The sequence below is a fragment of the Argentina anserina genome, chromosome 6 (genome assembly GCF_933775445.1).
Source record: "Argentina anserina chromosome 6, drPotAnse1.1, whole genome shotgun sequence".
In the NCBI taxonomy this organism is placed as follows: domain Eukaryota; kingdom Viridiplantae; phylum Streptophyta; class Magnoliopsida; order Rosales; family Rosaceae; genus Argentina; species Argentina anserina.
The window spans coordinates 27451772-27478688 of NC_065877.1; the positions used below are offsets into that span (position 1 = coordinate 27451772).

General features: G+C 37.5%; 6 protein-coding genes across 6 annotated transcripts; 3 read left to right on the forward strand and 3 right to left on the reverse strand.

Annotated features, from left to right (window-relative positions):
- Positions 1-489: 489 nt before the first annotated feature.
- LOC126800557 (auxin-responsive protein SAUR78) lies at positions 490-1297 on the reverse strand. The gene has a single exon (XM_050527939.1). The coding sequence runs from the start codon at positions 1105-1107 to the stop codon at positions 730-732; it is 378 nt and encodes a 125-aa protein (XP_050383896.1). The 5' UTR covers positions 1108-1297; the 3' UTR covers positions 490-729.
- Positions 1298-4517: 3220 nt separating this feature from the next.
- LOC126800546 (bidirectional sugar transporter SWEET5-like) lies at positions 4518-5996 on the forward strand. Its single transcript, XM_050527927.1, is given in 6 exon segments — positions 4518-4560; positions 4700-4736; positions 4946-5165; positions 5306-5467; positions 5562-5681; positions 5868-5996. Coding segments are annotated over 6 exon segments (711 nt in total).
- A 2015-nt stretch (positions 5997-8011) lies between these two features.
- Positions 8012-8599, forward strand: LOC126800558 (17.4 kDa class III heat shock protein). The gene is made up of 2 exons (XM_050527940.1): positions 8012-8206; positions 8305-8599. Exons 1-2 carry the CDS (start codon positions 8012-8014, stop codon positions 8557-8559), a joined length of 450 nt encoding a protein of 149 aa, XP_050383897.1. The 3' UTR covers positions 8560-8599.
- A 182-nt stretch (positions 8600-8781) lies between these two features.
- On the reverse strand, positions 8782-15922 carry LOC126800510 (protein SLOW WALKER 2). Its single transcript, XM_050527880.1, has 16 exons — positions 15182-15922; positions 14980-15055; positions 14520-14639; positions 14286-14361; positions 13742-13810; positions 13569-13649; positions 13221-13292; positions 12287-12379; positions 11742-11897; positions 11442-11525; positions 11220-11363; positions 10995-11084; positions 10726-10808; positions 10277-10642; positions 9822-10044; positions 8782-9656 (listed from the first exon to the last, which is right to left on the reverse strand). The coding sequence occupies exons 1-16, from the start codon at positions 15822-15824 to the stop codon at positions 8988-8990; spliced, it is 3045 nt and encodes a 1014-aa protein (XP_050383837.1). The 5' UTR covers positions 15825-15922; the 3' UTR covers positions 8782-8987.
- A 719-nt stretch (positions 15923-16641) lies between these two features.
- Positions 16642-18379, forward strand: LOC126800540 (40S ribosomal protein SA-like). The gene is made up of 5 exons (XM_050527918.1): positions 16642-16862; positions 17025-17287; positions 17379-17576; positions 17728-17911; positions 18125-18379. Exons 1-5 carry the CDS (start codon positions 16718-16720, stop codon positions 18223-18225), a joined length of 891 nt encoding a protein of 296 aa, XP_050383875.1. The 5' UTR covers positions 16642-16717; the 3' UTR covers positions 18226-18379.
- A 414-nt stretch (positions 18380-18793) lies between these two features.
- Positions 18794-26132, reverse strand: LOC126800511 (phosphoinositide phosphatase SAC2-like). The gene is made up of 16 exons (XM_050527881.1): positions 25640-26132; positions 24782-24986; positions 24531-24696; positions 23640-23862; positions 23200-23276; positions 22705-22892; positions 22526-22623; positions 22275-22408; positions 22031-22159; positions 21479-21848; positions 20812-20933; positions 20588-20704; positions 19991-20170; positions 19582-19755; positions 19391-19481; positions 18794-19229 (listed from the first exon to the last, which is right to left on the reverse strand). Exons 1-16 carry the CDS (start codon positions 25739-25741, stop codon positions 19125-19127), a joined length of 2481 nt encoding a protein of 826 aa, XP_050383838.1. The 5' UTR covers positions 25742-26132; the 3' UTR covers positions 18794-19124.
- Positions 26133-26917: the final 785 nt, after the last annotated feature.

Below are 26917 nucleotides of genomic sequence, written 5' to 3' on the forward strand. Positions count from 1 at the left end.
GATTTTAATTACACAGTTAGTGATATGTTTAGAAAAAATTGCCCCTCCAGTAAAAAAATTAGCCCCTCCGAGATTATTTTTCAGGTTCCGCCACTGATCGTGAGCGTTGCTGTCTCTTAATTGGTTGGGTCGAATTCCTCGTATTCATGTAGAAGTGTAGAAGTAGATTCTCCAAGTGCATATTTTTTCATTAATTATGATATAACTTGAATTTGATAGAATCGGCTTTCTTTGATATATATAGATACAACGTACGTACTCGATCACCTTCAAAGTAGGGGACTGAGAACTCGCCGGAGCTCAATTATTGGCATAAAAAAGCTTGCCTGACCCATTTCATAAACCACCTTTGTTCCCCTACCAGATTTCTGAATGATATAAAAATCAAATTAACACTTTGACAGTATTAGAATTCGAAACAGTAGTAAATTAACGAAAATTAGTAAAACTATATACACTCAAAATGTAGCTCACATTACTAATGCCAGGTAGTTTCAATGATATGAAAAATTGTATTAATATAAAATGTGATACATGATCAACGATCGATCCAGTTCTTTATCACGGGTCGATCTCTGCCATTAGCAGGAAATAAAATTGCAATGGGTGAAGTAATTCTCGCTGTCCAGAAAAGGACTTACACAAGCATAGAGAAGCACACAGAAACACATTAATTTCTCCTACCAATATCTTTACAATTAGCTAGCTCAGCACCCCCTTCAATTCTTGTCAGCAAGTATAGAACTCAACCAGCTCGTCCATGGAACCCAACTGAGTCTCGGCGTTTTGCAGCATCCACAGCAAATGCTCGAACAGCACGACCTCGCATGCCACCACTACGACACCTTCTTCTTCCTCACACGACTTGTCCACCAGCTCTTGAATTATGGGGTGCTCCACCACATCGGAGCTGACCATGTACCGACGCCGTGACTTCCCCACGTAGACGGCATGCAGTTGCCTGGAGATCACTGCCCTGTCGTACTGGGCGGAGGATGAGTCGTCGTTTGCGGCGGCTATGGAGCTTGTGGTGCGAGCCAGTTTGGTGAAGGAAGGCCATCTCTTTATGGCCGACTTGAGCTTCGTCAGCTTCCCTGTCTTGGCCATCTGATCGGTCTCTGAGAAGGGTTTTGAGTTGTGATGAAAGGTTTTTGTGATTTGAGGAGTGTGGTGAGGAAAGAGTGAAGGAAGGTTCAGCTATATAAAACCAAGGAGGAGAGTTGCATGGCCCACTGTTTCAAACCAGCTAAGAATGAGATAGATATTTGAGTGCAAAACCAGATGCGCTTTGTTTGGCAATTTGGCCGGGTCTGAGCTCAGACGCTTCGATTGGCAGATAATCTCAACTATAATGGCCTTTTCTAATTTTCCTAATTATGTCTATTACGTTGATATTACAAGGATGCCCCTTTGCCAACCCATTATTCGTTTCATAAGAGTAGTCGACTACAAGCTCAATCTCCAAAGAATTATATAACTAGATCTTATTCTCATTTTCTGGAAGAAAATTAGAAAAGAAGAAAAACTGGAGCCATGGCAGATGCATAGTTTATCAGAACAAGACAAAACACAAGGGAATTATCATGGCCCTCGATCTTATTTTCTAAGAAATGTTGAGCAATCTTAGTTAACAACTTCACTTTAAATATTCTTTTGAATGTTTTAAGCATTTTAAAGTTGTCGATCAACCACTTTGGTGTTCCGACTTCGTTGTTATCCGTAGCATAATTGTTTACGCTTCGATATGCATTAGTTAATGTTATCACATTTTTCATAATTCGAAACCTTATTTGTTTTTATATTTGACTAAATATAGAAGAAAATTCGAAAATAAATCAATGATTTGTACGTTGTTTATATACAAATTTAACTGATTGGCAAGAAATTAGTGCCTTAATTGATTGGAGACAGTTTAAGAAGGCATGGAGGCTATGAGGGCCAAATATAATTAGCACCGCAAGCCACTAAGTATACAAGAGTGCTTATGAAATACAAATCACATATAATGAATACTTGGATTAATTAAGGTTCAAGTAAGCAAAGGTAATCATGTAACTAGATTGTAGGATAACATTGTTGGTTGTTGCTCTTGTGTAGTACTCATGGAGTCATGGTATTCCTATATATATTTATATAATCATCAACAGCATGCAACAGCAACAAGAACAAAAAAGTAAGCTGTTTGTTGGTAAGCAGTCTAGTATATTTGCAACCGTAGGTTTTGTGTTTCAGATCACATAGTGAAGAGAAAAGAAGAAAACAAGATAAAATGGTTAATTTTAATTTGGCTGGGAATCTTGTTCGCCTCTCATCGATCATCATCGCCACTAGTACCAACTTTTGTCTTCACACAAATTCCAGTATGCGTTATACCAGCTTTTGTTAAATTGTTGCCAACAAACCTCTGCAAATTAAAGATGTCATCCATGCATGGAATTATGAACTGTAAAGAAGTGTCAGCTCTGACCTCTCTCATGGAATTATGAATGGTTCGGCTTTACCAAACCGCTTAATATATCCTCATTCATTTCTTTATTTAATTGAATACCAATTGGGTTCCGAAACCACTTATATGCAGTCGTTGATACCTCGCACGACAAAAATTATTGAATTATTGTACAATTGCATGCGATGCAATCGTAATCGTCCGGACATTTGATCACTATGTATTTATATTAAAATTATTAATTTCAAACATTCACACTGAGATGTGTATTTACACTACGTCATACAATGAAAACTCTGTTCTTAGGCATTACGTTTTGGTAAACTGTAAAAGCTATCAGAGAAGTTTTACTACTAATTTGAGCTAGTGAATTGCTATTGAAAGTTACAGCGGTACAGCCTACCCTAAAGGGATCGGAAATGGGCCAAAAAAAGGTTCACTAATTGAGCGAGTACGAGGCTAGGTTAGGACAGAAACAATCAATGAAACCAAAATGAAAGCTTGGATTGGCTAATTGTTTGTAATTGTGGTCCAAATGCTGTAAGGGTACCACAACTTGCTAGGGACAAATCTCAAAGTTCCGATATTATAACCACTTGTGCGGTTGCCCCAATATTGTATATTTTTGTAGTTAATAATAATTTGGGGCTACGTTACTTAGTTGGGGTGTGCATAATTGCATACGATGTCTATTGGTAGTCTTTTTCGTTCTTCTCGAGTTGGTGAATGTCAAACACTAGAAATATAAATTGAGATGCTATATACGTATCTATTTCTAAGAAGCGACATATAGCTAGACACAACCACCCAACCAAAGGAAAAACAATATCTATCTCATGCATGTGTTAGCTAATTAAAACAATGTCTAGTGTATGTTGCTGACCCAAATCCTTTGGAAAAACAATGTCTGATGCATCTTAATTAGCTAGTTCCTTTCAATTGGACTAAATGGATCAGCAGGTGTAGTGACCCATTCAAAATCGTCCCTACTGTCATGCATGGCTATGTGTACGCCCTCTTTGGATCAAACCAATGTTACCGATCAAGCTAATCCTTATCATCACACAATTGTTTCAAACAAAGAAAAAACTCTCAAACCATGCCATGTCTTATTAAGGGAGAAAATTAGGCTTAGATTTGATAACTATCGGATATAATAATAGTAATTAACATGATAATTGTGTTTGAGTAGTGGAACGTATAATTCATTAGAATTAGCTAGGGTTCAAACATTCAATTATTCTCGTTTTGGAAGATAATGAAGACATATATGCATTATGTTGCACTGCCTAGCTAGTTTAATTTGTGTCCCACCGCCACCCCCTCTACCATATATCGTTATTTGTATTATATAAAGATATAAAATCTTGATAATGCAAACGTAAAGATAAATTTTAGTCTCTAAAGGCATTATGTGCTTAACGAAATCGTGAAAGATACTTAGGATTTGGGTCATGTGCTTCAGAGGAAAGTATGGGGATCTCCGAGTTCTTGGAGCAAAACTTTGTTAAGATATTGACTACATTTTTTTTTGCCAGATCACCATTAATTTAACTAAATCATATTGAATGGAAAATAGAAAATGACCACAAGGCAGTATATGCTATTCGAAAACTGCCGACTAGATAATCGGACAAACATATAGAAATGCAGAGAGATAATCAAGTAGTGTATGCTGTCTACTTATTTATCAAGACAAAATCACAGCTACGGATTTCATTCTTTACCCCAGGGTTACTACTTGGTGGAAAATGAAATTTTAAATAAATACTTCATATATGATACTTGAGGTAGGAAAATGGACCATTTGGCTTATGGGTTTTTCATATATATTTTATTTTTTGAGGTGATATTATCCAAACCAGGTCAACTGAAAACAGAAACTTAGTTACCACAACCAACTACTAACTGGCGGCAGGTCGGATTACACCTCATTGTGTCTAAATAGAGGTCATACCGTGCCCTTTAAATATATCAAAACATTCAAATCCTCCCCTCTGAGGCACGGCAAAGTAGCACTTCTAGTTTTCTCATTTTACACTTCTGTTGAGCTCTACGTACGAACGTAAATATGGCCAACATAAACGCCATTAGAACTGTCGTTGGGATCATTGGTCTGTAATTATTTTTGGCATTTCAGTTCTCTATTTTGTTTTCTAATTTACGTATCTTAATTTCATATATAGTCTAGTTAGCATATATATATGTCCATATCGCATAAATTTGCTTATCTTTCTTACCTCCCCCTTGTAGGTAATGTCATCTCTTTCGGCTTGTTTACGTCTCCAATGTAAGCAATCACTCGTTCATATTCATAGATACCTAATGCTCATATCCTTTCAGAAACATTTCGAAATATAACAGGGCTTGCATGGATATCTGCACAGCTGCAGTTCTACAAACAAAACTAGTGCACTTGAATATTTTCCCATCTTGCTATATATATCCTAGCTCACTAGCTATAACTGCCCTGAAACTATGAATTTCGAAATTTTGCAGCCCAACGTTTGTAAAGATAATTAGGGACAAATCAGTAGGAGATTTCAAGCCGGATCCTTACGTAGCAACTTTGCTGAACTGTGCTCTCTGGTCTTTTTATGGCCTTCCCATTGTGCATCCCGATAGTCTACTCGTTGTTACGATCAATGGCACTGGCTTTTTTATCGAACTCATCTATGTTTCAATCTTTCTCATATATTCTCCTGCCAAAAACGAGTAAGTAAATTTTAGATTGCTTGCTAGCTAACGTACTTATAACTATTTTAGAGAGAGACAGAGGTTTAGGTTTATACGTACACCCATGCATGCATGACACTGTACGTGGTTAACATTTCTACTCTTTCGTTCTTTCTTTTTCAGCGAAAAATCATCAGTGCCCTTATGGTTGAAGCAATCTTTTTCGCTGTTGTGGTTTTTATTACCATTCAAGTCTACCATAACACTAAAGAAAGGTCAATGATAATTGGGATCTTGTGTGTTGTGTTCAATATCATTATGTATGCATCACCCTTAACAGTGATGGTAAGTACTACAGTTCATTACATTAATATATCTTTTTGAAATGTTAGTCTAATTTTCGGATAACCAATTACATTTTTCGGTTGGCTGCTTATAGAAAATGGTGATCAAGACAAGAAGTGTCAAGTACATGCCATTTGCCCTCTCACTCGCCAACTTTTCCAATGGAGTTATCTGGTCTATATATGCACTCCTCAAGTTTGATCCCTATGTTCTGGTAATTATCTAACAGAATCAAATATATATGATCGATCTCTATATTACTTTGCATGAAAGTAAAAGTACCGGGTAGAACGAAACAACGTACATACTATGCAACAACAATTATGTAACAAAAATAAAAAATCTTGATAGTAATTTTCAAAATAATTGACTAATCATTGTCTTTTAAAAATCATGGCAGATTCCTAATGGTTTGGGAACGCTTTCGGGCTTGGTGCAACTCATCTTGTATGGCACTTTCTACAGAACCACGAATTGGGATGATAACGAAGAAGAGCCAAAACCTGAAGTTGAACTCCCTAAAGTTTAGAGAGATCAGAGATCATCCCAAATGATCGTGCATAATGTTTGAGCCGTTCAAGAGATGGTGATGATCACGAATAGAATCGTGTAAAAAGTTCTATGAGCTGCTCGGATGTAATCTCATTATCTTATGATTATGAGCTGCCCGAAAACTTGAATTTTCACTACCTCGCGAGTAATATGTATATATATATATATATATATATAAGTTAACAGAAAGGGCAAATTATAAAACGTAGCATCGCATCCCTGTGTCATCTTTAAAATTGTTTTGTTTCGTCGATAATTATGAAGTGTGAAATGGATCATATTTTAATTCTTGACTAAAATTTCGGTAAAAACGGAAATATCGAGAATCCGAAAATTTGAAATTTAGATTTTAAAAAATAATTAAGTAAATTGATGGAAATTTATATAAAAACATGGAAATTTTGAATGAAACTTTAATAAATGTTTATTTGATCAATTATCTACTATATGTCATAAGAAATTATTATATAACTATTAGTTTATAGTGAGTTATATTAATTTAAGGTGAAATAATCGTCAAACATTATCAAAAATTTACTTAAAATATGTATATATATATATACAGTCTATCCAGAGTGAAGTTCTAATTTTAACATACTTTTCGGTCAAATATTTTCACAAAAAGAAATTCAATATTTAGGTATGCTATTCAAGATCATCTCTACAAAGTTTCATCCAATGTGACAATGGTTTGGGCTTCAAATTTGAGATTTGCACGAACGGTTCATGTTGAACAGTTTTAATTCGTTTATTAATATAATCTAATTTCAATACCTTAACGATATCCGAATTGGATGAAACTTTGTAGAGATTATCTTGAATAACATACCTAAATATTGAATTGCTTATGGTGAAAAATTTGATCGAAAAGTATGCTAAAATTAGAACTTCACTCTGTAATTTCAGAGTGAAGTTTCACTCTAGATAAAAATTATATATATATATATACCCTATAAGAGGCTATGTCATCACACATTATTTACATATGATACATTAAACATGAAATTACATGAGTAGTTTAATAATAATGTCTCTTTATAATTTTACATATACTGATTTATATACCAACCATAGGGTTTGTGGGTGATTGACTGTGAGTTGTGGTACTAGTAGTTCCCGTTCAGATCAAGCATTTCTCAACTTTGACCATAACCATAGTTTTGTGAAAATTGTGCATTAGATTGTGTCCATATGTTTTCAGTTGATTGCATCTCATTAGAGAATAAATATGGTGGATAAGGCATGTTGAATTTCCCCTATAAGAGTAAAGTTCAGCATTGCTTCCTCTTACACTAAAATGGTTCGATTCCCCTCAACAACTAGTTTAGTTTTATTTCAATTTTAGGTGAATGTTGAGACATGAAATATAATATATAATAAAAAGCCATATATAACAATAAGTTTATTATAAATTTGTGTTTATAAAAAAAATAGATCTGAGGTTTGATTCTTCTAACCAGTGATTTTTTTTTTAAGTTGGTGTGATATGTGGCGATATTATCGGGAAATTTCAAAAATTTCTATAAAAAATGATTAGTATGTAATATATATATCCATATAGCGAAAAATAGAAACTTTCACTAAAATATTAAAAAAATTATGAATATTTTAGACTTTGTTCTTCAGTGCTATGCGGGGAGATTTACTCTACAAAAGAATTTCGGCTAATTGCAGGGCCTCTCCAACCTGGATGCCCTGAGCATACATGCATATGGACATGTGGTAATTTGTAGACCATCCCACGTTGACACCAATCCGACAAAGAATTCTGCAAATTCACACGTGTGAACCGGAGTCTCCATTACCCGCGATATTTCCAGACGCTTCGCTACTGCTCTCCCTCTATTACACTCCCGAACTTTCTGCACTGCTCCCAGCTGCCTTCTTATATCCCCAAACTTTTCTCGCCGGAACCAATCATCGATTAATCGCAACATCACGCGCTGAAATCCTGCGCTTGTAGAGATTCCGGTTGAGTACTTGCCTTCAAATATGGACGTGGAAGCAGTAGTGAACCACCTTCTCAATATCCCGGAGACCATCCCCTCTTACATCTATCCTTCTCATGCTGCTCATGGAACCAAAGAAAACCAAGGTGCTTCTACCATTCCGCTTGACATATTGGACTCTGCCAAGGACTACACGTTTTACTTGGATGTTCCTGGCTTGTCCAAATCTGATATTCAGGTACGTATCAACTTCTGTTTCCTCATATATGATTTCGGATTGGGTGTTTTTTTAGCTATGTGAGAGGAGAGGAATTAAAGGAAGACGTTATTGTGCAGGTTACTGTTGAAGATGACCATACTTTGGTGATTCGGGGCAACGGGAAGAGGAAGCGAGAAGATGGGGAGGAGGAAGGTTGCAAGTATATTAGGCTTGAGAGAAAAGGACCGCAGAAGATGATGAGGAAGTTCCGATTGCCTGAAAATGCCAATGTTGCAGCCATCACTGCCAAATGCGAAAACGGAGTTCTGACTGTAGTTGTTGAGAAGCATCCCCCTTCCAAACCCAAAACAGTTGCTGTCGACATTTCTTGAAGCGAACAGGGGATGATGTCGTAGAAGAAGCTAGGCTGGACTTTGATCGATATGTAGGCAAAATCCTTTTTTTTTTGTTCACCTGCATGGTGTAGATAGATTAGTCTTTCCAGGCTTTAGGCGCATCAAGTTGTAATGCATCTCTGTTTCAGCTACAACTTTGCAAGACCACATTTTTTATTTGAATGCTTTGTGTTTGCGTTTCTTTTGCTATGGGAATGATGGTATTATTTGTCTCGCATACTCGCGAATTGGAACATCATAGTTTCTTTCACCGACAATACTGATGGTACAATGATCCAGAGGTTCTTATAAGTTATAGTCGTACAAAATGGTACAATGTAGACTAAAGCTTAACAAAATCTCCGACGTTTCTCGGGTATGAAAATGTATGAATGAATTTTAAAAACAAGAGGGCAAAATTTGGTTCAATCAGATGACTTCCTCTTCTTTCGAGGCTTGGATTTCTTGCTTTTGGATTTCTCCTTAGCGGGGGCGTCACCCTCGTCAAACAAATGCTCATACTCTTCCAAACTCGCAAACGGAGATGCTGCAGCTTTACCCCGCTTCCGTTTACCTTTCTGCTTGATATCCTCTATAGGCACATCTTCATCTTCATCATCATCATCATCGTCGGCGTCTCCTATATCAATAGCATCATCACTTACATCATCACTCTCATCACTATTTCCAGTGGCATCAATATCTTCTTCCTCTCCAATATCAGAGGGCACATCGAGATCGGCATCGCTGCCATCACTGGCATTACCGATCAGGTCTTCATCATCGTCATTGGCAACCTGGTCTAGATCATCGTAATCATAGTCGCCATCTGCTTCCATGGCACTGCCAGCAGAATCCAGCATATTGTCGATCTCTTCATTGTCACTTTCATCATCACCACCACCATCCACATCAAATAACTCCGCAGCATCTTCATCTTCTGCTGTTGCCTTCTTCTTTTTCTTCTTCTTTGGTTTCTTTGAAGTATTCATTTTATTCATGTAGAACTTATGAAAGACGAGATCTTCTGCAGGTACATCTTCTTCAGCCAGTGACAGGATTTCTGGACCTATGAATCGGTTGGTCATGTCAAGCTGGAACAAAATCTCAGTCAGTTGATGATGAGGGGCTTTAGCTTTGGGCAATTGTTAAATAAGGTTGAATACAGTAATTCAAGAGCAAAAGAGAAAGTCTCTTCTACATAAATGAAGAGATAAAGCTAAGATGGTAATTTTTTGAGAGAGGTACAGAATTGAGACCTTTTTTGCAGGTTCAATTTGTGAAGCGCCATGCCATGTGCTTGCCTTTGGTTTTTTATCCATAAACTTGTCCAGGAAAGCAGTAAGTGATAGGTCATTTAGGGGGTTTCCATTATAGACAATATTAGCTCCAGAGAGAAGTGTCTTTGCCATAGTTGAAACTGAAGGGTGGACATGAGAAGCAAGTACTGTCAACTCCCACCAGCTTACACGGTCTGCATTGCTGTTCACCATAAAGAAAAGTTGTTAGAAAGTCAGAAAGAACATAGAAGTGAGATATTGTAAGGGGTGCAAGGGAAAGAAGATTCCGTTTAGTCATCTTTTTCGTCATTACTTTTATTGAACCATTAGCATGAGTTCTACACTCCTACATGATATGGACCATCCTGGTTTCCATCAGAAGCATTGAAATCACGGGTTCTAGCACATATAGAAGCTTAGTCAAGAATACTAACCAGTAGGAGGGCTCTCTGTGCCGTGGATCATAGCCTCCAGGTAGTGCAGTCTTCTCAGAGGACACTACTTGTGGTTGCTGCACACTACCCTTGAGCATCGTCTCTGAGTTCTTTGTATCCTTTCTAAAATAAAAGTCATCTCCTTCCTCAGATGCTTCATCCTCAGAATATGAGTCAGGAGAGTCAATATCATCTTCTGAAGAATCATGATCGGAATTGGCGGTGTAACTCTTTTCATCACTGTTATGGACAACTTTAACATTTTGTATCTGTAAGACGGGGCTTGGTTCATTATCAGTTTCTTCTATTACATCTTCAAAATGCTCAAGGTCATCATCAACTGACTCATTTTGGAGCACCATATTCCTGAGATTGACAAGTAGAGAGACTGTTTTATGACTTATTCGACAAATAAAGTGCACAAATATTTGATTTGGCCGTACACTTACCACAATGGTGGCCGTGCTTTAAGAACTTCAGAAAGAAGAAAGAGGCACCCACATGCATATTGAGGCGGCTGCTGAAGGGCGACCTGTTCAAGCCAATATGTTTGTTAAATATTTCTCATAAGTCAAGAACAAGGGCAGTCAATCTACATTACACACTGCATATTTTCCTCAAAGATGCATGCTCTTATATTGTTTACAGGTAGAGCTATTTAATGTGGCATTATGGTCCCATTGGACACACAGAAAAGATGGATAGATGAAAAACAAACCTGCAGTAGACGTTTTGCAAAAGCAGCTGTACGCTTCACGTTGACATCAGATTTCATTGCTCTCAAAAGAAGTCCGATAAATGTTTCAGCCTACAAAGAAAGGACAGGAAAATATCCAACTCAAACAACACGACCTACAGCATAAATAGGAAGATACTTGGACTTTGAAATTGATTTTCTGCACATTCATCAGTGAGAGGAAGTGCAGAAAGTCATTTTACTTACCTTGGAAGTATTCATGGCAGCCGGAAGCAGTAGTTTTGAGTACAAGGCTCGGTAAAACCTATCACTGACAATTTGATTCTTAGATGAAATATGGTGAAGAAGCATCAGTGCTTGAACTCCTACATTAAAGTTAGTAGAATGAACCTGCATAAGGGCCCAAATTAGATTCAAAGAGTAAGATAATTGCTAAATCAAATGATACCAGTAAAGCTTTGAGCTTACCAACTGGAAAAGTGTTGGTGTTTGGGCCTCAACAAGGTCATCAGCCTCATTCTTCGAAACATAAGGGAATGCTCTATTGACGCCCTGTTAGGATGGCAAGAAAAGCGATGAAAAACAATTAGAGAAGTATTTGAAAAAGATTCTTTTTAAAACTTAAGTAGCATTTATTGTTTCATTCGTCATTTTCTTTCAGTGATTTCCTTGAAAAGCACAGAGAAGAACATTGGTAGCGTCATAGTGCCATGTTTTGACTGATAGCTAAAAAATGTATCCTATAGTGTTGACTCAATTTGTACTTACCATCAAGAGAGCTGATAGAAGGCGTGAATCCAATTCAACATGAGTATCTGTGGAATTCTTCCATTTGCCATTTTTATGAGAACTAGGTGGCTTTTTGCCCCCTCCTTTCTTGCTCTTCTCTGTCTTTTCACCACTACCAGCCTCAGAAATGAGTACCTGAAATGTACTTCAAGAATATGAATATTTATTTTCGAATTCGTAATTGACGTTCATAAGCAAACAAAACAGACTCGTAGCTTAGACATTGAAATAATAGACTTGAATATGTAAATCGTCTTTTCATGAGAAACATCAACAACATAATCTTAAAACACAGGTTAAATGATTGGAAAAAGAATGTGTATTACTTGCTTGTGAGAAAAACTCAGGGGTTGCAAGCATTAAGGCAAGAGTATTCAAAAGAAAAAGTACATATAGTTCACTCAAACCTTGATTTGATTGGAAAAGAATGTTTATTACTTGCTTGTGTAGAAAATTTTACAAGTTCCAAGCTCAAAGGCAAGAGTATTCAAAACACAAAAGAAAGTATAGTTCAGTCATAGTACCTTGAAAAGTGCAAAATATACATCTACCAAACTTTTTGCCACCTTTGGTCCATCTCCTGTATTTCTTAGTTGAATTTGGCTCAAAAAGTTAACCTGCAGTTGTAAACAGTTAGATCACGAAAAGTTTCAAGCCATGCTAAATCCAAATAAATGAATGCATGCAGTTTCCGGACATTTTGAGTGGCTCATCAAGAACTTAAACTTTGTTGCCGACCAAAAAACAATCATCTTTTTAGGCAGATCGAAAAGAACACATTAGATCTAAAACCCGGAGTTCCGGAATGTGATTGATACAGCACCTGTACGTAAGAAGTTTCCGACAGAATGACAATTGACATACACATCTTATCTGGGAAAAATATGTACATTCTTCTATGCACATTCATAAGTATCTCTTTACAAAACTAAATCTTCAATTTATATTTGTTTTCAAATTATTTCAGGTACAACTTCTATGGTGCAATGGAATTTGAAGAACCTATACCCTAATATCTATACAAAGTCACATGTGGCCAATTTATTTACATTTTCAATGATTTTGACCATTTGGGAGCTTTTTGTCAGTGTTTTCTTGGCTTTGAGGATCACTTAGACAGTTGGACTTAACTTCTCTAAATATCTAGTCGCTCTACCATGGCAGCATTATCCATAATATTACCCATAGACCCACCGTCATAACTAGTAAGACCTAAGGATTTCAATAAGATCAAAACCAAATTAATCTATTTACTGCCAAGACAGCATTATTCCATATCATTACTAACTCAGAAATTCACCACTACTAAAATTTAAGATTAAAAAGATTAAACACTATCAGTCACTGGAAATGAAAAGGAGTATGTAACCATGAAAGTTGAATAGTAAGATTACTACAAGAGTACTAAGATGACAAGGTAGGGAATAATTTATTGCTAGTGTCAGTGACATGACATACCGCATGGTATTTTGCTTGTAAGGTCAAATGCGGCCGAAAGAGAAAAGAGTCAACCTCAGCAATCACCACGGCCTGTTCAATAACCACAAGGACCACAACTCTAGTCAGAATTGAGATGCAACGGCACCAAAACAATTACTAGGATCCACCAATTACATATGCCAAATTGAGAGAGACGACAAGCTTGATGTCATTATTATTATGCACAATAAAATTTGGTGTCATTATTATCGAGATAAAAGTGGATGCATATATCATAATGCACCAAACTTTAAAAGCTTGATGTTACAAAAACAGAAAATATATTCTAAAGTTTCGAGTTTAGACTAGCATGTTGCACTGTAGTACCTTCATGTTTGGATGGTCACGCAAAAGGTTTGATAGGTGAAAATCAGCATCTGAAGCACCCTTATTTTTAGGATCTCCCAGCTGTAAGTTATAAGCAAGCAATAAGGCAGGTCAGCAGCAGTGAGAGGGAGAGTTTTTCGGCAATACAAGTGCAGTGGTGAGCCTTAACTTACTTTATTTACTATAGCAGAGAGTAATCTTCGCTCCTGCTCCGATTTACTCTTCAGTAACACATATATAGTCTGAAAGTAGTTATGAAGAGAATAAATTGTGTCAGCCTAAAATAAACTTCTTTTTTATTTATGAGCATAAGAAATTTAGAATTTTTGGTCTGGTAACTAAAATTGTTTACTTCAACCAAATATGCTTAGTGATATCAGATAGGCCTGCATCTCTTGTATATTGCTTTGCCTTGTATCAAATCACATATAAAGAGGAAACAGAAAAGAACAAGATACAAGTTTAACAATTAAATTTTGTAAATTTTGCTAAAACATAGATATAGAGAGAAATAGTGTGCTTGCACATGTAAATAGTTTAGGAAACAGTGAAACATTTCTCCAAAACTAAAGAAGAGCCACATATATCTGACCATGAAAAAGAAAGTCATTGGATCAAAAGACATGTTGAAAGCTCTTGAGGAATTAACAATTAAGCCATTACTCAAGGACTTCACACAAGAATAATAGAACAAGATCAATCAGGGAGGACTCTAACCTTCAATGCCTTGTTTTTAAGTTCAGGTAACATATCTCTTGATGCTTCCTCAAGGGCAATAACAAACCGTTCATACCTGAGATATTTTAATCAGGTTAAGATAGAAACAATTTTCCTAAAAATATTACCTTCTACTACACATTACAAGCCATTGAATCTGTTTTTCTTTTCGTTTTTTTAATTGAGGGGGGAGGGGGGGGACTGATGTGGAAAAACAAAACAAAAAGACGATACCTTTGTTTCAAGCATTCCTCCCAATACCACAGAAGCAAAAGAGAGTAACCATCTTTTGTCTCCGGAAGATCATTAACAGGCCGCTGTATGAGGCTCTTAAGCTTGCGATCAGGTAGCAAGCTAGAAAAAAGAAGCATACTTGACGCGTCAGAACAGTAGAGCAGCTAACTTTATAAACACAAATTTCAGCAATAGAGTCAAAATTCAATTCAGAACTCCAAATGCACAAATAAATACTTTTTACCATTAGTTCATTACCAACAATAAGTGTCACTAAACAATACATGGTAGATCTGTAACACGAAGCACCCCAAACGAGAAAACCTTAAAATTCACTTGCACAGTTACATAAACTAGTGGACTACTTTAGTTCAAGTTGACATAGATGCTTGTTTAGTAGTTCATACATAACCTCTGACTACGGCGCTAAGAGAGCAAAAGATTGAGAGAGAGAGAGAACCTTGTAAGAAACAATTCTCTCAATGCATCAAAACCTGCAAACGCGTACCGCTTCCCTACTTTTGATGCCACCATACCTGTATCATACAACAACAAAATCCCCCATTAAACCTCAGCATACTCGGTCACATCAACAATCCAACATAACTCACTTATAATGCAAGCAACCTATGTAATGCAACCCATCTGACTAGCTAGATTACCTAAAAGCGCATCCAGCGACCTCAAATTGGCAATGGGATCATCCCCAACCAACACGGAAAACGCGGAAATCTTATCCGAAGCAGTCCCTGACCTCTGAGTGGTGAGCAACAGCTTGATATCCCCACTCTTCCCTTTCGAAGCCTCGTAATCCGCCGTGTACTGCGCCATCAGCCTCTCGGCAAGCTTCCGCTTCTTGGCCACCTCACCACTCCACTCCTTCTCATTCCTGGCCCCCACCACCACCACCACTCTCTTCATCTTCCCCACCACTTTTCCCTCCAGCTCCTCCGCTTCCTCGTACCACACGCCAATGCTGGTCGCCGAAATCAGCGGCAGCTTGGGAAGGCTCTCGAAGCTCTTGGATGCTTCGGGGTTGTTGAGGTCAGGGAAAGGAGGGGGCTTGGGGTTGGGTTTGGCGAAGTTGGGTCGTTCATTTTGGGGCTTGGAGATGTTTTGGGGTTTAGAGGGTCTTTTGGGGGCGGGTTTTTTGGGGTGGCGGAAGTCGACGTCGTTGAAGCCGGAGGTGTCGGAGGGTGGGAGAGAGGTGGAGAGGCCGAGGGAGGAAGCGAAGGAGGCTATGTCGGTCTTGAGGTTGTCGACGTTGTTTGAAGGTTTCTTGGATCTCTTCTTTCTGTCCGCCATTGCGGGATGTGGGAGGTGAGTTTGAGAGGGATGAAGGTGACTCAGTTCTGTAGTTGGCTCGGCTCCGTAGGGTTTAAAGAAGAGAGGACAATTTTTGGGCTTTATTAGGGTTTAGACGCCTTAAAATGACACTAGGGTTTTTTTCTTGGGTTATATTTATATTATGAGGGAAAACTATGTGTAGGTTTCCCATTGTTCATTTGCTTAGAGTCGCATATCATCACTTGGTTACAGTAGGCTCTTGATCGTCATGTTAGTTAGTTATAGACTTAATCTTGATTGCCACTCCAAAATTCGATTAGGATGTCCTTACGTTAGACTCAAATTGTTGTTAGTAACAAAGTTTTACTTAGTTTCTTTTAAAACACACTTTTGAGCTAATTCCATTTATGGGAGATTCTTCACAAGTATCACTAGTCCAAAAAAATTTACAATTTATTAGTATCGGAGTATGTTACAAGACAAATATATTATGTTTATTTATGTCATATAACACCATGTCTGACCACTTTGACAGCTTAATTGAAACGGTGAATTTTCAAGATTTTAATTTTAGACATTAAGCGTCTGACCCTGGTTCTGTAATCTTGACTGATTCTTTTTTTTATTTGAGAATCAGATTTGGTATAACTTTAATTGCGACAATATCAGCAAAGCAAGTATATAAGTGAATGGGAGCAAGTGACTCTCTGGGTTTAAATTTACGGGCCAAGTATTCGGTAACCCGGAGGCCCAAAATCGCAGGCCCGCTAGGGTTACTATCCCTAATTAAAACCCTCGCCGATTTTCATTTTGAGCTCTCAGAAGCTAACAGAGAGGGGCGGAGCCGTTTTCAACTCTTCAGAGATCCTCAACCCACCTCTACTCTCTCTCTCCGTCGAGTTGAACCAGCTATGGCGACCACAGCTCCCGCCCCTCCACGTCAGCTCTCCCAGAAGGAGGCCGACATCCAGATGATGTTGGCCGCCGAAGTCCACCTCGGCACCAAAAACTGCGACTTCCAGATGGAGCGTTACGTCTTCAAGCGCCGCAACGACGGTTCGAATCCCACCACCACCACCTCCACCTCTTTAAATTTCCTTATAATTCTCTTGTTTATATTCGTTTTATCGATCAGATTTGATTTTGCGCATATGTAAACCCTAAACCGTAGTTTAGTTAGTTGATGATGGTTAGTGATAAGTGGTGATTGTGTTTTAGGGATTTATATTATCAATCTTGGAAAGACATGGGAGAAGCTTCAGCTAGCTGCTAGGGTTATTGTTGCTATTGAAAACCCTAAGGACATTATTGTCCAGTCTGCTAGGCCTTATGGCCAGAGGGCTGTCCTCAAGTTTGCTCAGCACACTGGTGCTAATGCCATTGCCGGACGCCATACTCCCGGTACATTCACCAATCAGCTCCAGACTTCCTTCAACGAGCCCCGGCTCCTCATCCTGACTGACCCAAGAACCGACCACCAGGTGAGTTTCAAAGACTTGCATTGCGAGTTTATGATGTTTGTGGGTTGGTTTTGTGAATGTGTTGAAAATATGTTTTGATTTGGTTTTGCAGCCGATCAAGGAAGCTGCGCTTGGGAACATTCCCACCATTGCTTTCTGCGACACTGACTCACCAATGCGGTATGTTGACATTGGCATTCCGGCTAATAACAAGGGGAAGCACAGCATTGGGTGTCTGTTCTGGCTGCTGGCAAGGATGGTTCTGCAAATGCGCGGTTCCCTAAGGCCAGGATATAAGTGGGATGTCATGGTGAGTTGGAACGGATGCTCGGTATAATAATGTGATGTTTGGTTTCATTTGATATTTTTATGCATCGGTATTGAAATATTTGGAAGAACTGGAGGGATTGTTTAAGAATGTTTTTATGCTTCTTGTGCTGACTCGAATTTGAATGTCGCAGGTGGATCTGTTCTTCTACAGAGAGCCTGAGGAGGCCAAGCAACAAGAGGAGGAAGAAGCAGTGCAAGCTCCGGAGTACATTGAATATTCTGGTGGTCTTGGTACCGATCAGTGGCCTACCCAAGGTGCTGATGCTTCTTGGTCTGCTGATGCCCCAGCTATTCCAGCAGTTACTGCAGAACAAGGTTTCACATGCGACCTTTTCACTGTTGTGCTAGCAATTTTATATCTCATTGTCACCTAGAATTTACTGCATTCTCAGTCTTTATCCTCGTAACCTACAATGTGATTCTCAATGTATGTTGAGAGATAGTGGGAAGGGACGTGAGGGGCCAGGCCTATGCTGTCAAATCAAGCCATACTTACCTCTTCTTCTTTTTTTTGGTTTAACTTTGTAGGTGCGGGACAAGACGGTTGGGATGCTGCTGCAGCACCAGTGGTTGCAGCTCCTATCCTTGAAGGTGGTACAACCGTAGTGCCCAGTGGTTGGGATATGTGATGGAAGAAGATTACTTTCTGATGCTTGAGTAATTTAAATATGTTTCTTTGAATCACAATAGTTTATACGATAACTCCTTTTGTATCGGGATATTTGCTTTTGTTTTAGATTCTTTCTTAATTTGGAAAGAGGATACCAGAGGCTGCAGTTGCAACTTGCAAGATCGTATCTTTTTTATATATAAGTTTGTGTTGAATTGAGAAAGGATTTGAGGCTTTCTGCAGTTGCAAATATGGTATGGGACACCATAGGAGCATGCAGAATCAAATTGACCATCTTCATTCCCCCCACAATCTGACCTCTTTTAGGTGCAAGTTGTAGTTGGATTATGGCTGTTTAGTTGCTAGAACTGGTTAGAAGTAACTACACTGAAACAGTCATGTTGTGGTGTTAAGTAGGAGGCCATGTCATTAGATTTGTTAGCTGAAGATGTAAGGGTGACTGATGTGTTTTACAATTTTCCTATGGGATGGGGTGCATTTTGAGTTACCTTGTTACGTTTTTCAGTTTCTAGTAATTCAAAGATAACCCACCAACTTGATGTATACATCCACGTTTGACAAAAATGAAAAGAAAAGGAAATTGAATGTAATCTGGACCTGCATACTGAACAAATGGAGGAAATTTGTTGTTATTTAACTATTTACAAGTACCCACTTTTTGAAAATCTAAAACCTAAATGAAGCTGTGAAGATTAGAGTTTGCTTATTGATATCTATCTTTACTTCCCCTCTATTCTCAATGTCCCGAGCAATTAATTTCCACCTTCAAGAATATGATTCTCCGTCAATGCAGTACTATTTTCTCTGTTGATATCTTACCATTTATTTTCTGTACAAACCCAAATCCTTCGGATGGGGTTCAATTAGAGGTCATGATGCAAAATCTTCTAGTTAGCTTCAAAGAAACAGCAACTCCCCTTGCGCTACCCAGTTCATGAAGCTGAGGGAATACTCGGGTGGCATATTATCGCCTGCGAGATCAGAGTCACTCTGCCCTGTTCCCTAATAAATAAGAAAAGAAAAGAAAAAAGTTGAAACTTCAACTCTTAAACGAAGAAAATAAGATGTATATTAACAGTCTCAAAGACATAACAGTTATTACTAAACGAAAGGATCCTTGAGTATTTCATGCCAACACCGGCGGGATTATATGAATAACTGACCTTTTTTATGGATTCAGATTCACTAGCAGATGTGCTCGTTTCAAATTTTGGTGCACTCACGAGGTTCTCTGAAGAAAGGCTGGCAATGGATCTTGAACCAAGAAACAAATTGTCAGTTGTCAGATTTATATGAATGTACTTTCCTGATGTAATCTAATCTACATAATCTTTGAGGCAGTAGGAACAATTACCTTACAGACATTTCTTCACAAGAATGACCAGATGAAGACAACCAGTCTGCATCTAGAAAATTTGAGAAGTTACAATCATCATCATGCTCATCATAATATATGTGATCGCTGTTAAGGCATTGATCCTCTTGCAATCCATCAAACAGCTGCTTGCGAGGCATTGTGGGAGGATACCTAAAGAAGACAGTATCAGACTGCACGTTAATTTGATGTACATATTTTTCGACCTCCAATGAAAACTATTCTTTAACCTTCGAAAAGAAAATGGGAAAAAATAGCCAAAGAGAATACTATGGTCCGACACCAACGGAGAGACAACAATTTACTATTTTACTCTGAAACCTATAATTGATTAATTGTTAAAACAGTTTATGTTAGTAACATGTACGTGAATGAAACACAGGCACACCTGGGATAAGATATTGCGCTCCCACAAATTGAGATTGCTGGTGCGGACTCTGATATACCTCTGCTACTTCCTTGTGAAATTTCAGATATAGGCTGATTGTATCCAACATCCGTATTTTCCATAGGTGAATCACTTTCACAGACTATATTGCCATCCGATAGTGATCTTTTTATAAATGAACTACATATATAGAGACCCACCTCATAAGTCAAATGTCAAAGCAAGCCATATGCTACTTATTACTTTTACTATATAAGTAGACAGACACACTGCAACATTGACCTATTTTTATTTTTGATTAAGATGGTTCTTTTGAATTATCTCCATCCTCATAAGCACATGATTATCTGAAAATAGCACCAATATCATCTAATTGGATATGACTTTGAGAGGGAGGTGACAGTTACTAACTTTATTCAAAGTTAAAAAGATTTAGCAAGATGTTCAGAATATAAGATGCGGAGGTATATAACTTCAACTGAAGATATAAACTAACATCTGGTGCCTCATTATGTGTGAATGTTTGAGTTACTTTTCTATATGGTGTCCTCCTCTTAATTGCTAAAACAAAAACTAACACAAGCATAACATTTATACCTGCCATAGTTGTCATTGGTAAAATTAGGATTACGCCTCCCAACATTGTAATGCCGGTCTGATTCCAAGTCCCACAATGCTGGTTTACCCTGCAGTGGTTGAATATGCCCTAGGAATCTGCACAGTAGTAAAAACAAATAAAAATATGTTACACAACGTGACAATGTGACCGAGTATATCAGGGTTTAATGTTATTTTGAAAAACTTGGGTTGATTAGACATACACATTAATAGCATCTTGTTTGTCACCATCCACATAGGCATTACTGTAATACCGCTGAATGGTTCTAAACAACTCCTGGGACTGAGTTGCTGCCTTCCATTGACCTCTTCTCTCAGAAAATATCTATTCCAAATCAACAATGAACAAGTGAATTCTTTCTCTAAAGTCCAGTCAGGAAATAGATTGAGGTCCGTTACTCTTTGTGAGACCAACCAACACAAAGAATTGCACCTAGTAGGTGATACTCTTAATCGAAAATATGCCTCTTTAGAATTAGGTGAAGTAATGGTCTTGCCATGGGCCTTGAACCCACTCAAAAAGGCAAGACAATGAGATTACATTTTCATGAAGAGGTCTGACTCAGGATACCATTTTACAGAATGAATCAGGATAGGATTTTATACTACATCCATAAAGAGGTCCTGCTAATAAATGAAGAGCTAGAAATGGGAAATCAAACAGGGGAACTCTAAACAAGAAACTAGCATTGCATATGGTAGATACCTTTGCGATTATGTCATAACAGTTATAACTAGAATGAGATTCTTCACAAGTTATTTATATCAGATAACCCACATTGCAAGAGCATTGAAAATAGAGACTGGATGTTGGTATCTGAACTCATACATTGTAAGTGCTTTCCTCTGTAATATGCTTAGAAGGGTTACCTTGTTGTGAGCTGCAGAACCACCATACTGCAATGCAAGAGTGTCGCCCATTGCCTCATAAACTTTCATCAAATCTTCCGCCAGAGGGTTATCTAGATCAATATCTGAGGATTCTATAAATCCTAAAGCGTGCAACTGTTGTCCGAGAGAAACAAGCCCATAGGCGTATTGGGCTACATTTGTGCGATCCAAACAATCTATGCAATTGGTTCTCAGGACTCCTTTCTGAAACATTGGGGATTTGACACTGTGATTCCTTGTCATATTTTCACCACCGCTTCCATCGCTAATTTCTGTTTCTAGACTATCAATATCCTCATCCTTACTGGAACAGTTAGGAGAAAAGCCGTCACCACCATCATCACTTTTCCTGCATCACAATAGTTTAAACTAGTTAACATTGGCCTTAGCTTCAAGCATTTTTGTACATAAAATATCAAAAGAATTGAGCAAGAAAGAATATAACATTATGTGGCGCAAAGATTGCTTTTATTCTTCTTCTAAGTCTAATTTTTTCAGGAAAAGAAATGTGCTGTCATGAAAAGAACTTACTCAAACCAGGAGCTGTGGAATGAACCCTCAGGCTTTAAATTTGGGGTTACTCGACAGTAGAAAATTCCGGTTAAGCTCAATGCATATGTAGCCACTTTCCCTAGATGTGCCAACACATTGGTTGTTTTGCTGGAAAATGATACAGATTCTATTCATCTCAACCTTGAATTAGGAAATAAGCACTCTGTCTACTTTTAATAAGAATACCAGGAAGAAAAAAAGTAAGAAAAGGGAAAGATAGTACCTTCTTGCATGTTTATGCAAATCCCAATGAAGAAACCTTAGGCGGCTCTCCTTTGACAAACTCCTATTGATAAATCGGATTGCATTTGCAAACTCTGCACGAAGAATTGTTTCTCGAGGCTTCTTCTCGTGTGTCTAGCGATATAACCATGAGAGCAAAGATGAGGATACAGTGAGCACTACATTTGAGAATATGCTTTATATCACAGTATAAAAAAGAGTGTTGATGGTCATTTAAATAAGTAATCTTACCTTAATTAAATTCAAGATAATAATCGGATTTCCATATCTCTCCATAAGATTTTTAAAATGAAGTCTTGTGGCCTCATAATTTTGATCCTTCATTGATACTGGCCAAACAAAAGGATTCAGTAGAATAAATGAGAATAACAACAGAGAACAAAGCATGTGGGGTTTTCTTCAATTCATACATATTATGTCTGGTTTGATATTTATTATTGAGGTTTCTTGTGTCCAAAAAAGGGGAATTGAGCCTCGGTTCTGCACAACTGAACTTATTTGCATCGGGCATCCTTCAGGAACATCTTCAATCACAACCTGCTCTGTCTCGACATCATTAGCAACTCTACCTGTATCATTCACACCTCTTTTCAAATATCTGCAAAGAAAATACAGAGGGAGGAGAAAGTTCATTTTCGAGAAAAAATAAAATTTTATTGAGCTTGTAAAAATCTAGGAAAAGAAAATACAGGCCAACATACATTTATGTTTATTCAATCTAGCAAAATCAGGAAAGAACCAGCTATATTCCATAGAGAGAGGAAATGGTATGGAAATAGGTAATACAGACGGGACCTTAATCATATGAAATATGTACGAAGAATATAGGTAAGTGATGTGCACATCTGGGAATGAGAGTCCAAACAATTAACTAATGTGAAAGATGCATTGAACGGTGTCCAAACCTGGTGCCAGCAAAGTGACGGGAACGCCTGGCAATGACAATCAACTTGAAATCCCTGCCTAACACAGAAAGATTGACCTGGATATTGAAGCAACAAACCATTAATATCATATCAAACTTTTAAGCGTATCAAATAAGTACAAAATGATGTGCATGACATTTGCTGGACGAAGAACTACTGAAAAAGTAAGATAAAAGTAACAAGTAAACATTTAACTCATACATCCCAATACCAAAAGAAACCAAGATTTTACTGAATGACAACACATCTACACTAGTAGCACTAAGAATTAATTTCTTGAACAAACACATAGCTACAAAGGGAAAAACAAATACAAATTGGACAATTAAATAGAACAAAATACAGATGCAACTTGCTCAAGTGACCGATTAGTCAAATCTCTAGTTATAGAACTGTCACTGAAGTGTAAGAATTAATACCTGTTTAAAGAATCCATACACTAAGGCAACTGTCCAGATAGTATTCTTCAGACAATTTCGGATTCCACGAGTCAAATACTCATTCCAAACGAACATTGTTTCATAAAGGAATGGTCCTGTTTTACTGTTGCATAAGTTCTTTTGAAGACTACACATTACATTATATGAGTAGCTGAAAAAGAAGTCCTTTGTCAGGTCCACTGTGCATAAGCGCTTCTTGTATCTACGCCCATAAAAAAACAAAGGAAAATTAGATCTAAGTCATCAATAAACAGATCTTAATCTTAATCAAAAGAGAAATAATAGAGATAAAAAAAAGTATCAGAAAGTGCAAATAACCACAATATGAGAAGAAGTAAAAAGAAGTCAGAAAAAAAACTGAATGATTTCCCAGACAAACCCTGATGATACCTTCTCCCATTCAACATCTTAAATTATCATCACAATGGAAATGAAGTTTGCCCCTGCACAATTGCAGGAATGGCCTGGCTAGCAAGTGGCAAAAGCCCCTAAAAGAACAGTATAACCAAAATAGAATCTAACACAAACATTTCATATTTATCAAAGTAATACCAGCAGATATGTCTTATCTTAGTAAAGACAAACTAAAACTACTACAACAAGAGCCAACATTGAGTCGCCAACGCCCACATTAGTAATTGCACTTTGAAGGGTGTAAAGAGATTACCTCCAATATAGAGAACTTTCTAATACTAAAAATATCATAACACCAGACTACTTGCCCAGATGAGTTGAATGAAACTAAATTAACACTATGGCACTTACTTAACAAAGTACAAATAGACAACGTAAAATTCTGAATCTACATTCTACGATCTCTTTAGAAATATCAGGTACATATTACATTTACATGCAGAATGAACAAAAGACCTGTTCTCATTTCTAGAATAAGCCAATTTTGACCGCACAGAAGAATTTGGAACTGGAATCATTTCGCTCTTGCTAATCCCATAGATGGTATGACCACAAATTGATCCGATCTTCCTTCTTTTTGTAATGATAAGCATGTAGTAAGGTCCCAGAAACTTCACGAACCCTAAAATGATGAGAAAAGATCTTGAAAATCCAACTAAGAACGCAAAAGATGTGCAAAGGTATTTAAATAAGCAAAAAAATCATACCAACAATTCCATAACAAATGGTGATAAACTTAAGTCCACCAATTGACTTGTTTCCTTCATGTATGCGTTTTAGAAGGTCGTAGCACTCAATATCTGTGTATTTTGCGGAATCTTCAACAATGTTCAGCTCAGATGGATCCAATCTATCAATCTTTAGCACCCTCCATAAGGTTCTGCTTTTGTCTCTTCCAATCATATAAAAATTCTGTTGCACACAAGGCCACCATTAGTACATTCAGGGTGAAGCCAAGAAACTAAGGAACATATTGAGGGTGAAGCCAAGAAACTAAGGAACATATGCATGCTTGCTTGCTTGCTTGCTTTCACTCCAAAAAGGAGTTAAAGAACAGCAGCTTCCAAAATCAAAGCATTTACAAATGAACACAAGTCTAAAGACATATTCCAAAGTAATAAAGACTATGAAAAACAGACTTTCAGACAAGAACTCTAGCTCATTTGCCCGGAAATTTACTATCAAAATAGATGGACATCAGGCAAAATTTGCCTCAGTAGTCAGTACAAGGAACTAGTTGACACAATATACAAGCCTGTCGATAAATTTGCAGCAGTAAAGTCTAAGATACATGAACAGCTAATTAGCACACTCAGAAAAAAAATCATGAAGTTGACCAAATTAAAATCTGTATAAATCTCATAAATTGCCCCCAAGACTCAAAACTGAATTGCAATGAGTTCAACACCCTATTCTACCGAGTCAAATCCAGACTCACAAAACCAACATTAGCATGATAGGCTTCTGATCCAGTCAATGCTAATGACCAAAACCCAACTCCAATACCAACAAGATATCTGCATCAATCAAACACGAACACAATCTGGGAAAACAAGTAAAGTTACCGAGCGAGTCTCGTAGAGCTTGAACTTCTGCAAAAAGCAAGGAGGACTATCGGGTTCGGATTCCTTGTCGACCCAAATCGGCAGCTCTTTCTCTGAAGTCATGATTCTGGATCAAAACCCACCCGAGCCTCAAAATAGCCCGGGGGCAGAAAGCTTCTTGCTTGAAAAACCTGAGCACCACTTCAAGACCAAGCCAGCTCGCTCTTCAACTCCCCAGAATCTTTCAGACCCTGAATTTTACTCTATATATACAAAGCCATATATATATAGACACAGACACAGACACAGACATGTAAATATGCATAATACGTTACACAATGAGAGAGAGACAAGAAGTCTGTAAAGATTTTGTATATATGTTTGAGAAAGTACAAAGCTTTGGTACCAGAAGCTAGAAAGAAGAGAAGAGAAACAGTTTACAAACAGAAAAGGCTGAGGCTTTGAGAAGCTCTTTCTGACTCTATCTGTTTTTTTTTTTTTTTTTTTTTGCTTATTAAGCAAAGCAGGCAGAGAAAGCCTCAGATCCTAAAGGAAGCAGAGAAGCCAATGACAGCTTCGACTTCTGTATCCACAAAAAACAATCATTGATTTCTTTTTCCTTTTTTTTTTCATAAACATTTCATTTTTCTTTTACTGGGTCAAATTTATATATTATTGCGATTTCTTCATAATTATATGGGGAAATAGCAATGACTCAGTGAGTCAACCCAAATTTTACCAAGAAATTTTTATTTTTTCTGGGAATTGTATAGGGAGAAAATTTATTTTATTTCCAGTGTTTGAGGAATTCTGTCTTTTTTGCATTTTATCACTTTGATTTGATTTTTTTTACTTGGCCTAATATGAGGTTGGGGTGGGGAGATGTATTCCCAATGATTGTTCAACATTTGTATTTTAATTGCTAAACGAACATCTCAGATGTTAATCATGATAGGGAGAAATGGAGAATATACTAATATGCTTTCCCATGCTCAACTCGTCTCCTCCTTGTTATGAAATACTATAGTGTATAGTTTGTATTGAAATACCATATTAATAGTTTGTATTTAAATACAGGTCTTCGTAAGTCTATTTAACTAAAATACTATACCGAGAATCTTTCTTAGAGAATCTACTGGTTCCATTTCTCCTTCTCTCATTGGTACAACCTTTTCTACATGTATTCTTATAATTTATGAGGTATTTTTGTTCTTCTATTCATCTGGTGGTTTTGCGTTTATTACTGCAATGATTGGAGTCAATTTCGTACTTGAAAAGAAAAATTACCCGATTAGCTAA

Coding starts and splice junctions, on each gene's coding strand:
- LOC126800557 (XM_050527939.1), bottom strand. CDS start 1,107: ATGGCCAAGACAGGGAAGCTGACGAAGCTCAAGTCGGCCATAAAGAGA.
- LOC126800558 (XM_050527940.1), top strand. CDS start 8,012: ATGGACGTGGAAGCAGTAGTGAACCACCTTCTCAATATCCCGGAGACC. Junction 8,207..8,304: donor TGTCCAAATCTGATATTCAG/GTACGTATCAAC, acceptor GTTATTGTGCAG/GTTACTGTTGAAGATGACCA.
- LOC126800510 (XM_050527880.1), bottom strand. CDS start 15,824: ATGGCGGACAGAAAGAAGAGATCCAAGAAACCTTCAAACAACGTCGAC. Junction 15,056..15,181: donor GTCGCTGGATGCGCTTTTAG/GTAATCTAGCTA, acceptor TGTATGATACAG/GTATGGTGGCATCAAAAGTA. Junction 14,640..14,979: donor AGAGAATTGTTTCTTACAAG/GTTCTCTCTCTC, acceptor TCTTTTTTCTAG/CTTGCTACCTGATCGCAAGC.
- LOC126800540 (XM_050527918.1), top strand. CDS start 16,718: ATGGCGACCACAGCTCCCGCCCCTCCACGTCAGCTCTCCCAGAAGGAG. Junction 17,288..17,378: donor ACCCAAGAACCGACCACCAG/GTGAGTTTCAAA, acceptor TTGGTTTTGCAG/CCGATCAAGGAAGCTGCGCT. Junction 17,912..18,124: donor AGCAGTTACTGCAGAACAAG/GTTTCACATGCG, acceptor TTAACTTTGTAG/GTGCGGGACAAGACGGTTGG.
- LOC126800511 (XM_050527881.1), bottom strand. CDS start 25,741: ATGACTTCAGAGAAAGAGCTGCCGATTTGGGTCGACAAGGAATCCGAA. Junction 22,624..22,704: donor TATCAAACCAGACATAATAT/GTATGAATTGAA, acceptor TTGTTTGGCCAG/TATCAATGAAGGATCAAAAT. Junction 19,482..19,581: donor TGTGAAGAAATGTCTGTAAG/GTAATTGTTCCT, acceptor TCTTGGTTCAAG/ATCCATTGCCAGCCTTTCTT.